This window comes from Fistularia commersonii, chromosome 15, assembly GCF_037954325.1.
Source record: "Fistularia commersonii isolate RoL2024-O1a breed Wild chromosome 15, RoL_Fcom_v1.0, whole genome shotgun sequence".
In the NCBI taxonomy this organism is placed as follows: domain Eukaryota; kingdom Metazoa; phylum Chordata; class Actinopteri; order Syngnathiformes; family Fistulariidae; genus Fistularia; species Fistularia commersonii.
The window spans coordinates 4,746,737-4,761,311 of NC_141298.1; the positions used below are offsets into that span (position 1 = coordinate 4,746,737).

The window sequence follows — 14,575 nt, forward strand, 5'->3', positions numbered from 1 at the left end:
AATACATTTAAAACCAACTTATTGGTTTTAGTAGCTTTAGTAACAGTTTAGTAGCTCTTACAGTTCTTATATTTGCTTGAAATAAACGATTCTGATGCATAGTCCAAAGGTTGCAAGACTAAATCATTTGCATTAATCCATCGAGACGAAAACTGTAACAAAAAGGAATATGAATATGTCTGAATAATATGAATAATCCCAAGAGTTTTATAAAGGAATTTCTTTATTTGTTAAATGTATGTATCGAAAGATCTTAATGGTGAACATATAAAAGATTTTTTTGTGAGTGCTCCTAAAACCCTCTGCAAAAGAAAAGCTGAATCTATAAGACAGAACCATCTCCTTAAATTCTCATTGTAATTAGATTACAAGCGGTTACAACCTCATTCATAATTTTTTTACCTAGTCCTAATGCACACCAGTTCAAGTGTTGCTCATCCACCTTTAGCATTTTATCAGCTGCTGTTATTTGGATGTCCTCTTTAGTTATGTTTAAACTGGGTCCGCTAATGTCCATTCTCAACACACAGACAGACTCGGGTTAAAATACAAGAAAAACACCATGAAAAGGAACAGAACAGACAGGTCCTCAAATCTCACATATGGTTTAGAGCATGGAATAAAAAGGTGACATTTAAAATCACCTTTGCGACAGACGCGACTTCCCCATGTAGGCCAAGACATGGTATATGTCTGCCATCTAGTGGCAAAAATATTTCAGGAAAAACAGAAATGTCAGGCTTGTTATTTCACTTTTTTTAAATATTTTCAGGTTCCAGGCCCCGGCACTGACTTAGGGTCATTTGATTTACATTTCTCATATGGAATCCTTAATACTTAAAACAAACTCTGAACCCATGTTTAGAGATGTTTTGATGAGACTTAATTCAGATCCATTGTTGATGATTTGTACTACAAAATCAAGCCACACATATTCACATACATGTAATTCCTCAAAAGTTTATGCTTCACCATAACAGTTAATCTGTAACATGGTGAAAATCTTTCTTTTCTGAAGAGACTGTCATGTTTGTATTTGGAGCTCAGAGGTAGTGTATCTCAATAATCTTACATGAGCTTGCATCATAATGTTTTTCTTTTTTTTTCCAAACTCAACTAATTTCCCCATGTGTTGATGAGGTGTGTGCAATGAAATTATTTGGTGTTCCATCACAACCAATTATGTATACTTTGGAGTGGTGAGTAGAGACATGAGAGAAATACAAATTAGATGCCATTTATTTTATTCATTTATTTTTTCATGACTTCCGGAGACAGGAAAGCCAAATCAAAGTAATCACAACCTGAGTGTTTGTACTTTGGAGTTTACCAAGTTATTTATGCAAATTAACTTACTAATTAGCTTTGGGCCTCAAATGCACTTTCTTTTTTTTTTTTGTGTTTGTTTTTGTTTTTTATTCATTTCGGGGGTGGCAATGTTAACTAATGACCGTGTGTATGTATATGTGTGTCTGTGTGTGTGTGTGTGTGTGTGTGTGTGTGTGTGTGTGTGTGATGTGATTGCGTATACTTCGGCATTACACACAGATCATCAATAAGCCACTTGGCCTCATCCAAATCATACCTCAAAGCTAAGAAAACACATTTCCATGTAGTTCAAAAGCACTACATATAACTGACTTTAATAGTGAAAGGGGTTGTTCTTGATCAGATACTCTGCCTGAAATGAAACAAAAGAAAAACAATTAGATACACTGAAAATGTCTTCTGGATGAGCCAAAGAAGTCTTTCCTACCAAGAAGTCCACCGGGTCCTGTGGTTGAGACGAGCAGCACTCGATCAAGCCCTGAGTCAAAGTGGGCATAACCTGCTCCATCAGGTACGTCTTCAGCGGAACTGACAAGTCCTCGAGCTGGTTCTCCTCCTGCGCCCTTGCTTCCTCCAACGCCATGGTCTAAAATCATAAATCAAAACCAATACAATGATTTTAAAGGCTGCTATTATTATTTTTTCATACTATATTATTCATATGATAAATGATTAGTAATATTAAACTAATTAAAATTTCATTTTATACCTTGAATTATGGCTCAAATCTGCAGTTTTATTTTACATTACATTACATTACATTGCATTTGGCAGACGCTTTTATCTACTGTAGCGACTTACAGTAGAGGACATAGGGACTGCAAATACACTTGCAAATACACGATGCACAGGAAATATACAGAACAGTAAGCTTGGGTTAGTGAGGGTTTTTTTTTTTTTTTTTTTAATGGACAGAGACACACAAACGTACACACACACACACAATTATTTTAATTTCTTTATGAATTGTGTCTTTATTTGGTGTGGTGGGTGAAAGACCCATATGATTAAAAATAAAGGGACACCCGAATATCTTCTATAATGTCTAGTTGACTTAACAGACTATTTTTCCATTATTAATACGCAGTGGCATTTCAGATCGATCTCCACACACAACCTACCCACTCCTCCCATCGAAGAGCCCTCTGCTGGGCTTCCTCCACGTTTCTCCTCTCCTCCTCCTCTCTCTCCAGTGTCTCCCTCCTCAACGCCTCCTCAGCCTTGATCCTCTCCTCTGCAAGCACCTCCTGGCTGCTGGGGCCATAGTTTCTTGGTGGACCCATCACCTCAGTGATCTTCTTCATCAGTGACAGGCAGTCGGCCTCGTTGCTGCTCGTGATCTCTGAAGATAATTAAGTAATATCAGGTAATAAATCTACTTTGTGTTTTTATTTATTTGTTTGTTTATACACAGATGTATGGGTATTTGGTATTTGGACTACGATGTGTTGAGTTTAGATAAAGATGATCACATTTCATCTAATTTCCTTGTTAAATACTTGAGAAAATGTGAAATGAAAAAATCAAATCAACAAGATTTTCAGCAATTAAGTTCTATAGTGAAGCTCTAGTAATTGTCAAATGTCTCAAAAGCTTTTTCAATTTGTTGTAAGAGTATTCATTTATATATCTTTGACAGATCATTCATTGAGACAAATATCTTGTTTCAAATCAACTTTCCAGATTTTCAGTGCTTTAATCCTTCACATTTTGTTATTATTTGCTTTTATTACGTAATATTTTAATGCGCATTCTCTAATAAACAGGAAACTGAAGTCTTTCCACTCCTTTCAAAAACCTCTAAACGCACCTGAGTTTGCCTTAATTTTAAATGGGTTTAGGAATTAACCACGAATAATAGAGATGCAGATTAATTGAATCCTATTTATTTATCCGTTTATTTGCTTATACAGACAAAAACAGAGATTTTTAGTTAATGTAACTGGCCCTAAACCCCACATAATCATATTACCTCATTTAAAAAGATAGAATGCCCCCAGACCCCAGCACAACCAGCAAATCAGTGTTCACTTTTCCAAAACATTCCCACAAAAAGAGAGTACCAGCGCTTGGTGCATTACCAAAGGAGAGACGCCTGATGTCCAGCTCATCGAAGTAGCTTAGCACCCTTTCGTCTTCCATATCCATCTCTCTGTGTCTGGCCAGCCGCAGAAGAAAATGTTCCAGCTCATAGTTGTGTTTCTGTACCAGCGCCTCGGACAGGTTTATCACACGATCCATCAGAAGTGCATCTGACGCATCGAGGCACAACAGAAATTCTGTAACATACAAAGCCACTCTTAAACACAATCTCAGACACAGGAATACAATACGAATATTATCATATATTCATTTTTCTACTGTGTCTCCCTCGTGAGGGACTCAATGTGACACGGCAGGGCAGTAGCTTGCAAAACCTGGAAGAATGTTCTTGTTGAATTCGGAAATTTGCCATGTGCCATCTTCTGATTCATGTTCCTCGGCTACAAAGAAAGGAAATAAATATATGATTTGGTTAAAATATCAGATTTTATTGTTTTTCACAGGACCATTGAGAATAATAGACTAGACTATGCGATACAATTTCAAAGGCTTTGCTGAACAAACCAAAAACTGCTGGGTCAGATCAACAATGTCACAATGTATGAATGGGCAGACAAAGAGAAGGAAGAAAAAAAAAGGATGATAAGAGAACTGAAGAAATATATCCTTGATATTAAAAGGATTTTTTGATACAAAAGGGTAATTCTTGTCGAAATCTTCTTGTCTTGGCAACTAGACTTGAATTTCTTCAATTGTGTCTTCTGCCTTTCACTTGTAAAGCGTCTTTGAGTACCATGAAAAGCGCTATACAAATCTTATGTATTATTATTATTATTATTTATTGAAGATGTTTCACCCCTCATCCGAGTGGCATCTTTAGCTCTAATGACCAATGGGGAGTTTCCAAATATAACTGCCAGGTTTTTGGGTGGATCTAGATTATGGTGGCTTGTTATGTAAGTCGAAGAGTTGATCTGCAGAAACTTCTGACTGAGGCCCCCTCCTCTGTTCAGAGATGTTTTGTCTGTTTTGACAAAGATGGCTTCTTTGACTCCTCTCTCAAACCATCTGTGTTCTCTGGCCAGAATACGGACATTGCTGTCTTCAAACGAGATGAATCCTCTCGGGTGAGGGGTGAAACATCTTCTAGTGAAGAAATTCAAGTTCAGTTGCCAAGACAAGAAGATTTCGACAAGAATTCACCATGACCCGGATGACTGAGGACCACCACAGATACAAAAGGGGAAGTATTTAAAACTTGATTTAATATGTTTTTTGTTATGGCTTTGCAGGAAGACTTCATTATATTAGGTATGTCATTATTTAATTCAAGATGTTTTCATTTTATTTCTTTTTTAATTACACTTTGGAACTTGATGGAGACTGGTATAAAAATAGATATATCTTTTATAATAATTACACTGAATAACCTTTAAGAATCTTAATTTGTATCTTTGGTAATAAAGAGAGAGACATTCATTTGTTCGTCTTTGTGTAAACTTCAGGTATCATTTAAGTATCTTGAATATGGAGCCAAGGGACCTCCCTTTTGGAAATCAAATTATGGTCACTTTACTCAAGATCCTATTTTCCCATAAAACCTATTTGTAGAAGAAGCATAATTTCCCATTCTATCTTCTGTGTTCTGCAAATTGTAAGTTTCAGCCATGTGTTGCTCGGTGTCCAGTCCTGCCATGCTTGCTCTTTTTTAAAGCTTACACCTATGTAACACTTTAAGCAGGATCTTTCCCGTTGGTACATCTGAGCTATGTCTATGTATTTAGGTACTTTCTGCAGAGCAGCCTGTATCTTACCACGGAAAAGCTCCTTAGCCTGTTCAAAGGTCTTGGGAAAGCCATCCAGGACAAAACCCTGGTTTTTACAGGGATTAGACATTAGCTTATCCCTTATCACCTTTACCAGCAGATGGTCATCCAAAAGCCCTTAGGGACAGAGGGAGAAGGGGGGTAGACATTTAATCATTTTAGGTGATTTATGAGGAAACCTAATGTCCTTGAAATTCTCAAGTTAAGACATTAGGGGCTTAGCACAGGCTTTTTTTAAATTTTTTTAACCAAATTCTGCATTACAGGAGCCTGCCCGAACAGCAGAAATATATTCATTTGATCTTAACTCAGTTTAGGAAATCTTATACACTCAATCAAATATCATTTGACATCTTTCATGAGAACCCTTGAAATGAAGTCACTGCTTCACGCAACAATTAAAATCCAAGTCTGGTTTGGTTATTTCATCTGTATTGAACATTTCTTCTGTCCAGAATGGATGAAGTTTGGATAGAAATCACTGCAAGTCCTCGAGTATTGTTTCTATAATAGGTACGTTTACTTAACAGTTGTATTGGCTTTAGCCATAACTCTCATTACCAGTGGTTCCTTCTTAAAAGTGTACCGGGTTTGTGACGTACTGTACCTTGGTTCTGCTCCATCGTCTCCTTCAGGCTTGTCAGCAGCTCCTGGGCTTCTGCTAGACTACCCTCACCTTCCCCATTTTGCCAGGGATATTTGACAAGATCCTCCTAAAGATAGGGTTACAAAATAGACAAGCACTGTTTTAAAAACAATCAGTGAATTCAACCTTAAACGGTCAAGCATCCAAAGTGGAATCCACAAGCTTTGCAAGCTTGTAATGCTTCACATATTGCATTTACATTTGATCCCTTTACTCCCACTTGGACAAAAGTGACCCAGATGCGACACTTTTGATTTAGTTGACAAAGATCCTGTTTATAATTTTTTTTTATGCCAATTGAAATGGCAACAAATGCATATATATATATATATATATATATATGTATGTATGTATAGCTTAGAGCATTTTTACATTTTTGCCTGAATTTTTGCATGATGTTAAAATATTTTAAAAAAAGCAAAATTAACCCTTTTCTTGTCTAAATAGGAATAAAAAACGTTAATGCCTTTAATATACAATATACTATGTTTACAAAGAACTGCACCCTTTTTGATTGTTGAACAATCATTTAATTGTGTAAAATTAAATAAAAGGGTCAATAAATAGATCAATAGTGAAAATGGAGGCAAGTAAATTATTATTATCATACTATATATAGTGAAAGTGCACAAAGACTCACCAGACAAGAGATGGTTTCAGAAATGGTCCCCTTCACTTTGACATGATGGAGCTTGTAGTGTTTACACAACTGTTTGGACAATGTACTCTTCCCAACAGCAGGAGGACCCAGAACACAGACTCGGATGGGCTGCAGAATAGACACTGTATTTGTTATCTTGGTGACTCACTTTAAAGTCAGTTGCAGTCATTTTAGTAGCTACTGTTATGCCAAGAACAATTAGATGTCAAATGGCCGTGTTTCAACTTCCTGTTCATTACCTACCAACAGCCCCCGGCTCTGTTTATACTCCTCCACCACCTGCTCTATGTTCTCCGCTAGACCAAACTCATACGCCCACTGGATGGAAAAGAGTTTCCTGAGATAGACAGCCTCCATATTAAGGTTGATTTGCATGGAATCAATTTCCAGAACCTACAATGAGACAAAAATCCAGATCTGAGAAATATGTTTTATGTTTTGAATTAATTTTGAGATAAGTAGTAGAAATGTAAGCCATGCCTGAAGGTATTATTTTTGAGCAGAAAAAAGGGGAGAAAACAATAAGTGAAAAGAAAGACTAACAACAATTATAATAATGTTTTTTTTTTTTTATAAAACAAAATATAAAAAAAAAATAAAAAAAAATTGAAAAATCCTGTTGTGTAATCTAACAGCCATAGCAACACAGCCCTGTGCAAATAATACCTCTGACAACAAAAACTAAACAATTAAACATGAATAATAAATCTTACAACTGTTAAACCTCTGTCCTTTCAGTGGTTTATTGTGTTAGCTAAGTTTTGTTTTTCTATTTACAGTTTCATCAAATAATAACAGAGGAATGTCGGCGGAGGTTCTCAGCCAGCCAGGTCATTGTGAATACTTGTCAAAATCTTCTTGTCGGGACAAATTGACTTGATTTTCATTTCAAACCCCACAACACCCTGGGGCAGATTGGGGCACCCGAAGGACAAAACACCCAGGCATACGATTGAAACTGCGGTGTATGCTGTCACCTGCACTGAGGATTGTGATGATGTCTATACTGGAGAGACTAAACAATCTATATACAAACATATGACCTAACACAGTAGAGCCACCACTTCGGGACAGGACTTGACTGTTCCCCTACACCTGAAGGGTAAGGGTCAAGTTACCAATATTTGCATTATGGCCAGAGAAGACAGATGGTTGTAGAAAGGAGTCAAAGAAGCCATGTTAGTCAAAACTGAAAAAACATCTGTGAATAGAGAATACAGGGCCATACTGGGATCAATACCAAGATGGATAAGCATGCACTGACAAGGGTATACCCTTCAAACAACCCAGAAGGATCCATCACCAGAACCAGTTCCTTCTGCCTTCCATCTGAGTCCCAGTCCATGTCGTCCAACAGGTTCCACTCCTTTTTCGGAGAAGTCCTTTTCAGATTCAAATCCCGGCAAATCCCCAAAAGTCATATCTTTGTTGCCGTCTCATGACAGCCCGTTAGAAAAACTACCCCCTTTGACGTAGTTTCTGCTGATCAACTCTACCATTTGCATAACAAGCCGTCGTAACCTGGACCCCCAACCCTAGCAATTATATTTGGAAACTCCCCACAGGCCATTTGAACCGTAGAAGGCTCTTGGATGAGTGGTGAAGTGCCCTCAATTGAAGAAAATCAAGTTCAATTGCCACAACAAGAAATATTCCATTTTGACAAGAATAGTGGAGGAATGTTTCTCAAAAACATACACTCATGTCCTGTAGAAGGAAGGCTTCTTCAGCTGGTCTCTTCTGGATCTTCCCAGTTCCGAGGGCAGAGGCAACTGCCTGGTGGAAATTCATTCACAAACACCATAGTGACTCTATTATTAAATCATATTCATACATATTTGTAAAAACAATAAACCAAAGATATTCCTTGATTCCTTAAAAGAAGTTGCATATTTAGTCAGTCAACTGGGAACTTTGATGTGGGGTTAATTCTAATGAGATAAGTATGAATTGCCAGGAACAACCTTCACAATGTCCTCCATGGTATTTTTGGAAGCGTCCACAGCCAGCAGGTACTGCGGCTTAGGATGATGTTTGATAATGTTCTGAACCAAACTGAAAAAAAAAAACAATTGGTGGACTGAATACTGATATTTTCTACCATAAAAAAATGTTGAAACAATGTCAGATTTCATTCAACCGTTCGCAAATATTACAAGCACACTTCAGTCACAGGTGTCAGGAGGAACCAGAAAAGAATTGCCAGGCCGGATATACATTTTTATGAGCAGCTTGCTCTACCTGCTGAGTGTCATTCACTCATAAATCATTCTTGGCATTATTCTATGGTCATTATAATTTTTGGTTTTCATTGACACAGTGGTGATCTGTAAAAAAACTGCGCCATTTATTTGTATGTCCTCACCTTGCAAGGTCATTGACGTGAATGGTCGGGACCATGTTAGTGCCCTCTCCAAAAACGGGTATTTCTTTTTCTTGCCCAAGCCATGACATCTGATAATTGGGAATGACGTTAATTAGCACACAAATAAAAAAAATCCATTCTAAAAGTAAATAGACACTTCTTGAAGATCATGTTTTGGTTGGTCACGGTTGTCTCTAACCAGACATATTTTGATAAATACAGATTTTGAACAGCTTTAAAGATATTTTTGTATGTTTTGGCATAAATGTATCAAATGTACAGAACAATGTACAGAAGAATAAAATTAGCATTATTTGGGTTAAAAGTAGTGAAATTCACTTTCAATGTTTTTAAATGCGAAAAGTACGTATTATTCTATTAATAACAAATTTACTTGACAAAAAAAGAGCTCATTACTTAACACACTAGGAAATCCCTAACTGTTGGGGCTTTTATACGTTTGAGATGCAATAGTGCGCAGTACTTGTGGGCTCTAACCTTGAAGATGGGATGGAAAACCTGCTCCTCCATTCCATACTGTAGTCCTGAGGCCACAACATATGTGGAGAACAATTTTCTGTTCTGTAGGCAACAGCTATAGTCAGGTTGTAAGAACATCAAGACCACGTGACGTAGCAACTTTTTAAATGTACTGGAAACTTACCAGTCTGCCTAGTTTGGCCACCCTCTTCTCTAGGTCAGAATGTTGTTGGAAGTTTGGATGAGCTTTTCTTGTCCGAAAATCCTCATCAATGAAGGGTAGTTCAAGGTCCTCCTATGGCAGTATGTAATTCATCATCTGCAAGACTCTTAATAAATTTACTGATAATTGACCTCAAAATTGAACATCTACTACCTGTCTCGAATACGCCAGCCAAGATTCAATAATCATGATGCAGATAGAAATTACACGTTTAAATAACAATTGTAGGTGCAATTAAGTGGATTTATCCACACTTACATGAGTCTGTGGCTTGGTGCATGCCCAGGTCATGACTGTAGAGATGAGAATGAACATCTTTGGCCCAGAAAAATTGTCCATTTTGCTGTAAAGGGCTACAAGTAGGACACAGGAAAGGTCACCACATTATTGAGTCTTTCATACTTTTATCATTCTGATAAGACTGAATAGTTGTCGTATTTTAACTTTTTCTAAGATTTTCTGAATAAAAAGATACACTAGCAGCGCTGCAAACATAATATTAGCAATTATTTCCAACACAAGATCAGCAAACTATACAGGGCAATTCAATTTTGTGCTCTTGGAATTATTTCATATACTCAACCAAATTTGGGTCAAAATTTCATTGATTTTCTTCCTCGTGGAAAAAAACAATGCTGATTATATTTACCTGAAAAGCTAAGGGTTCTGGACAATGTGGGATTGTTTTTACTGTCTTATTTTCCCAATAGCATGTGGAATATGAGGACAGAGACTGACATTTTAATAGTTTATGGGCACATATCTAAATGGGGCCTTGGTCTCCATTTTCAGTGTCAGTGCCATGGAACCCCCTTCTTCAGCTCTTCACCCTCAAAGCTAAACCAAAAAGCAATGCTGTTTTCCAGCTCTCACCAATGGTAATGAGATGCAGCTTGTAACATAACAGGGTGACTTCCCTGACGTTAAAGATAAATGTAAGGATTGCAAGGTGAAGCTTGGAATGGTGCAACTAGTTCCCTAGTCAAAATGCTTAGGGAATTGGTAAGGATACCTTCTTGATATCTCAAAGAGACATCTCTTACTACAGATGTTTCCAGCACATCCAATCAGTTGGAGGACCTCTGGTCCACCCAGAACATGCCAGTGACATTATATATATAACTGGAAAGTTCAGAGAGGCCTGAATTTACTGGAAAAGTTGATTTGACCCAACACTACGGTCAACACAGTCAACACGTACGAGATAAAAAAAATGGAACCATAAAAATTCATAAGTATACTGCTTGAATTGAATTTTTCCTGTTTTATAAAGCAGTTCCCCAAGGTAGGAAGATATAATAACCTTCCATAAGGTTATCATTCTTACCTAAAATAGCCCAAGACGCCTCTTCTATTTGATCCAGATGCTGGGTAATGTTGTAGATTATAACATCGCAGTCCATCAGTTTTGATAGAAGCTCATCCCTGCCCAGTTGCTTGTGAATTAATAAAGAGAAAAGGAAAAAATGAATAGAAATAAGAAAAAAATATTTAGTTTTCTCAATGTATTACATTGTTCTCCTATATCTCCCGAACAAAAATGTTAAATAACGTCCTCTCACTTATTCTTAAATAACTTTAAAACTACAAAAATTAATCAGTCTTTGCTACTACTTTCATTCTGTTTCATAATTTTAGTTACGCTTTTTAAGAAAATAAATGTGTTTTTTGTATTTCTTTAACATAAATATTTCTGATATCTACAGTCATTTGTGACACTACGCTAACACTATTAGAGCGTGGTCATATATACTTTCAATTTGTAGACTGTATTGATACAGACCATTTTTTAAGTTCTTTTTCAATCTCATTGTTTGATCCCAAAGAAACATAACATTTGAGTCAATTTAGCCTACATGACTGTTTGATATAACTTCAATCTTGTGAGTTTTCAAGCACTGATTTATATATGACTATCGGAAAGTGGGAGAAACAAAGAAAACTTTCCAAATACTGATCTTCTTCTTCTCCTAATAATCATTATAATTATTATTATTATTATTTGTTGATGTATTCATTAATTTCAATTTTTTTAACTCTAAACTGGCCCCTACTATCTCCATTAAGCACTTACAAAGTATTTTTCCATCACATGGGCATCATCTTTCTCCGACCCAATAGAACAAGTGCCAACAACATAAAAAAGGGGAATGGCGCAGTGGTTTGATTTTTCTTCATTGTTTCCATTGTCCCTCTCGCCATCAGAAGCCTCGGGTCCTTCAAACACACACTCCGACAAAAACTGGAAAAATAAATGTCAGTTAACAGGAGCTGCTGACAGATGCATCCAAAGTGTACATTTTAAATGCTTGTTAAGATGGCGTGGAATGAGATATAACACAATACAATAAAACAGTAGCAACGGCAGGCAGGGACTGAAAATCAGAATACTGACATCTCAATGTTTGTAACTTGCTGTAATCTACAATTAAGGTAATCACTCATTGCAATACATTAGGAGTTGAAATAATTGGGTGAGCATTACTCTAATATAAGCACAAATGGGGGCTTATACTTTTTGCAAACCAGGGTGCAAATTCTGCAAGGTGGATATAAGTGGGAGTATTATATGAGTATTTCCATTATTATTGTGACTATGATTCAAGATGTTAGCAATCATGTTTACTCTTTCACACATAGGGCTCAATGTCCTACCTTCCGCTCTAGGGACAGGAAATGTCACCTCTCTGACGGGAAAGGGGCCTAATCTGGTGTGCAAGGCTGAGAGATTCCAACTAAATAGAGTCAGACTCTTTTTTATTCTTTTTTTCCCAGGTGAGCGGTGCCGGGCACGTGTGGGCATATGTTTTGCTCCCCGACTCAGCGCCTGCATGGTCAACTCAGTGGACGAGAGCATGGTCAGGCAGAAAGGTGTCCATATGTGCACTTGGCGCAAATACACCTTAGGCCGCAGCTTTTTGATGGACCTTGTGGTCATGCTGTTGGACTTGTGTATCCTGGACTCTCAGGTGAAGAGAGGGGCAAAGCTGTCAACTGATCATCACCTGGTATGCCGTCAAACTGAAGGAGTCTTGTCAGGTCTTTCTGGTCTGTGGGGGTTTGAAGGAATGCTGACAAGTACCAGCAGGCCAAGCGACATGGGGCTTTGGTGGTCGCCCAGGCAAAAACTCAAGTTCAGGGAGATCACGGACAACAACTTCCAGTGGGCTTCAAGGAGATTCTGGTCCACCATTTGGTGGCTCAGGAGGGTGGGGCTGTGCTCTGTCAACACTGTGTACACTAGGAGCAAGGTGATGCTGACCTCAACTTGAGACATTGTAGATTGGGGCTTCCAATGAGGAAGCAGAGCCAGGGGTCACACCTATTTCCTAAGCTCTTCAGTAGCAGGGCTTTGGGAGATGGATAAGGTCCGCCCTGAGGCTCTGGATGTTGTAGGGCTGTCCTGGATGACACACTTCTGAAGCACTGTGCGGACGTCGGGGACCGTGCCACTGGACTGGCAGCGGCACTTAAAAAGGGGGATTGGAGGTTGTGCTCCAACTACAGGGGGATCAACCCTCTCAGCCTCCCTGGTAAGGTCTATTTACCCGAGCTGGAGAGGAAGGTCCACTGGGTCGTTGAACCTCGAGACCATCATCTTGAACTTCTTCCATTTTCTAATAATTGTGCCAACAATTGTTGCCTTCTCACCAAACTGCTTGCCTCTTGTCCTTTAGCCCATCCCAGCCTTGTACAGGTCTACAAGTTTATCCCTGATGTCCTTATCCAGCTGTCTGGTCTTGGCCATTGTGGAGAGGTTGGGGTTTGTTTGGTGAGTGTGTGGACAGGTGTCTTTTATACAGGTTAAGAGTTCAAACTGGTGCAGTTAATACAGGTAATGAGTGGAGAACAGGAGGGCTTCCTAAAGAAAAAGTAAATGGTCTGCGAGAGCTGCAATTCTAACTGGTTGGTAGGTGATCAAATACTTATGTCATGCAATAAAAAGCAAATCGTACAATGTGATTTTCTGGATTTTTGTTTTAGGTTGTCACTCACAGTTGAAGATTGCTTATGATAAAAATTACAGACCTCTACATGTTTCACAAGTGGGAAACACTGAAAAACCAGCAGTGTATCAAATACTTGCTCTCCCAATTGTATATGTGTGTATATTTATATTGCAGTGTGGGCGTCCCTCTAACCAGGAGGTTGGAAGTTTGATTACCGGATCCTCCAGATTACATACAGCAGAAACCTTGAGCAACGTAGTTGTGTATATATACACGATCTATACATACACACGGTTGTGTATCTACACCCTCTAAAATGTTTTGAACTAATGAGGCTGAGGGGTATCTTGTGTATACTCTATTAGTGTTCAAAGCAAAATTTCCACGCCCAAATAAATTGAGCCTTCACAGGTTCACCAAATTGTTAAGATTATGCAGGTGGTGTAAATGACGCTTACCTTTGCGATGTATTTGGAGGCGTACGAATCGACGTTGTTGACGAAGACCCTCTTTGCTGGAGGATTTTCACTCTCCGGCAGCCGCTCGGCCATCTCGACCTGATGCAGAATCCTGGGCCAGTGTGTGTGTGTGTGTGTGTGTGTGTGTGTGTGCGTGGTGTCTCGTTGCTATGGCGAAGGGCTTGTTTACATATAGCGGAGAAGTTGTGTTGTTTGTGATCTTTCTGTTCAAGGGAAATTTGGGGAAAACAAACCAACTACACAAACAAACAAAGTTTCGATCCTGCAGTTGAAAGATATTTGTCAGGATTTAAAATGACCACAAAGCACCATGGCGATGACGTCACTCTCAAAAGAACTCTGCATGGGGTCGAGGTTGGGGAGTGTCATAACTACTGCAGCTGAATAATCATGTTATTTTATTCCTCATCTTTATTTGATTAATATCTAATTCATTGTAGAGAATTATCATTAGCTGTTGCTGCTAGTGTCTTTATTCTCAATAGTTCTATTGTAAGATATTGTAAGATATTACTTAAAATAGTAACATATCCTGATTGCGAGAGACATTATTTTGATATTACTGCAAAGTGA

The 14,575-nt window shown here is 38.1% G+C and overlaps 1 protein-coding gene across 1 annotated transcript; it reads right to left on the reverse strand.

The window, feature by feature from the left end:
• Nucleotides 1-45: 45 nt before the first annotated feature.
• ak7b (adenylate kinase 7b) lies at nt 46-12,035 on the reverse strand. Its single transcript, XM_086160304.1, has 17 exons — nt 11,648-12,035; nt 10,901-11,009; nt 9,832-9,926; nt 9,535-9,645; nt 9,369-9,452; nt 8,871-8,959; nt 8,470-8,560; nt 8,204-8,281; nt 6,749-6,898; nt 6,485-6,613; nt 5,806-5,911; nt 5,187-5,315; nt 3,747-3,812; nt 3,411-3,608; nt 2,451-2,671; nt 1,757-1,915; nt 46-1,681 (listed from the first exon to the last, which is right to left on the reverse strand). The coding sequence occupies exons 1-17, from the start codon at nt 11,660-11,662 to the stop codon at nt 1,643-1,645; spliced, it is 1,869 nt and encodes a 622-aa protein (XP_086016430.1). The 5' UTR covers nt 11,663-12,035; the 3' UTR covers nt 46-1,642.
• Nucleotides 12,036-14,575: the final 2,540 nt, after the last annotated feature.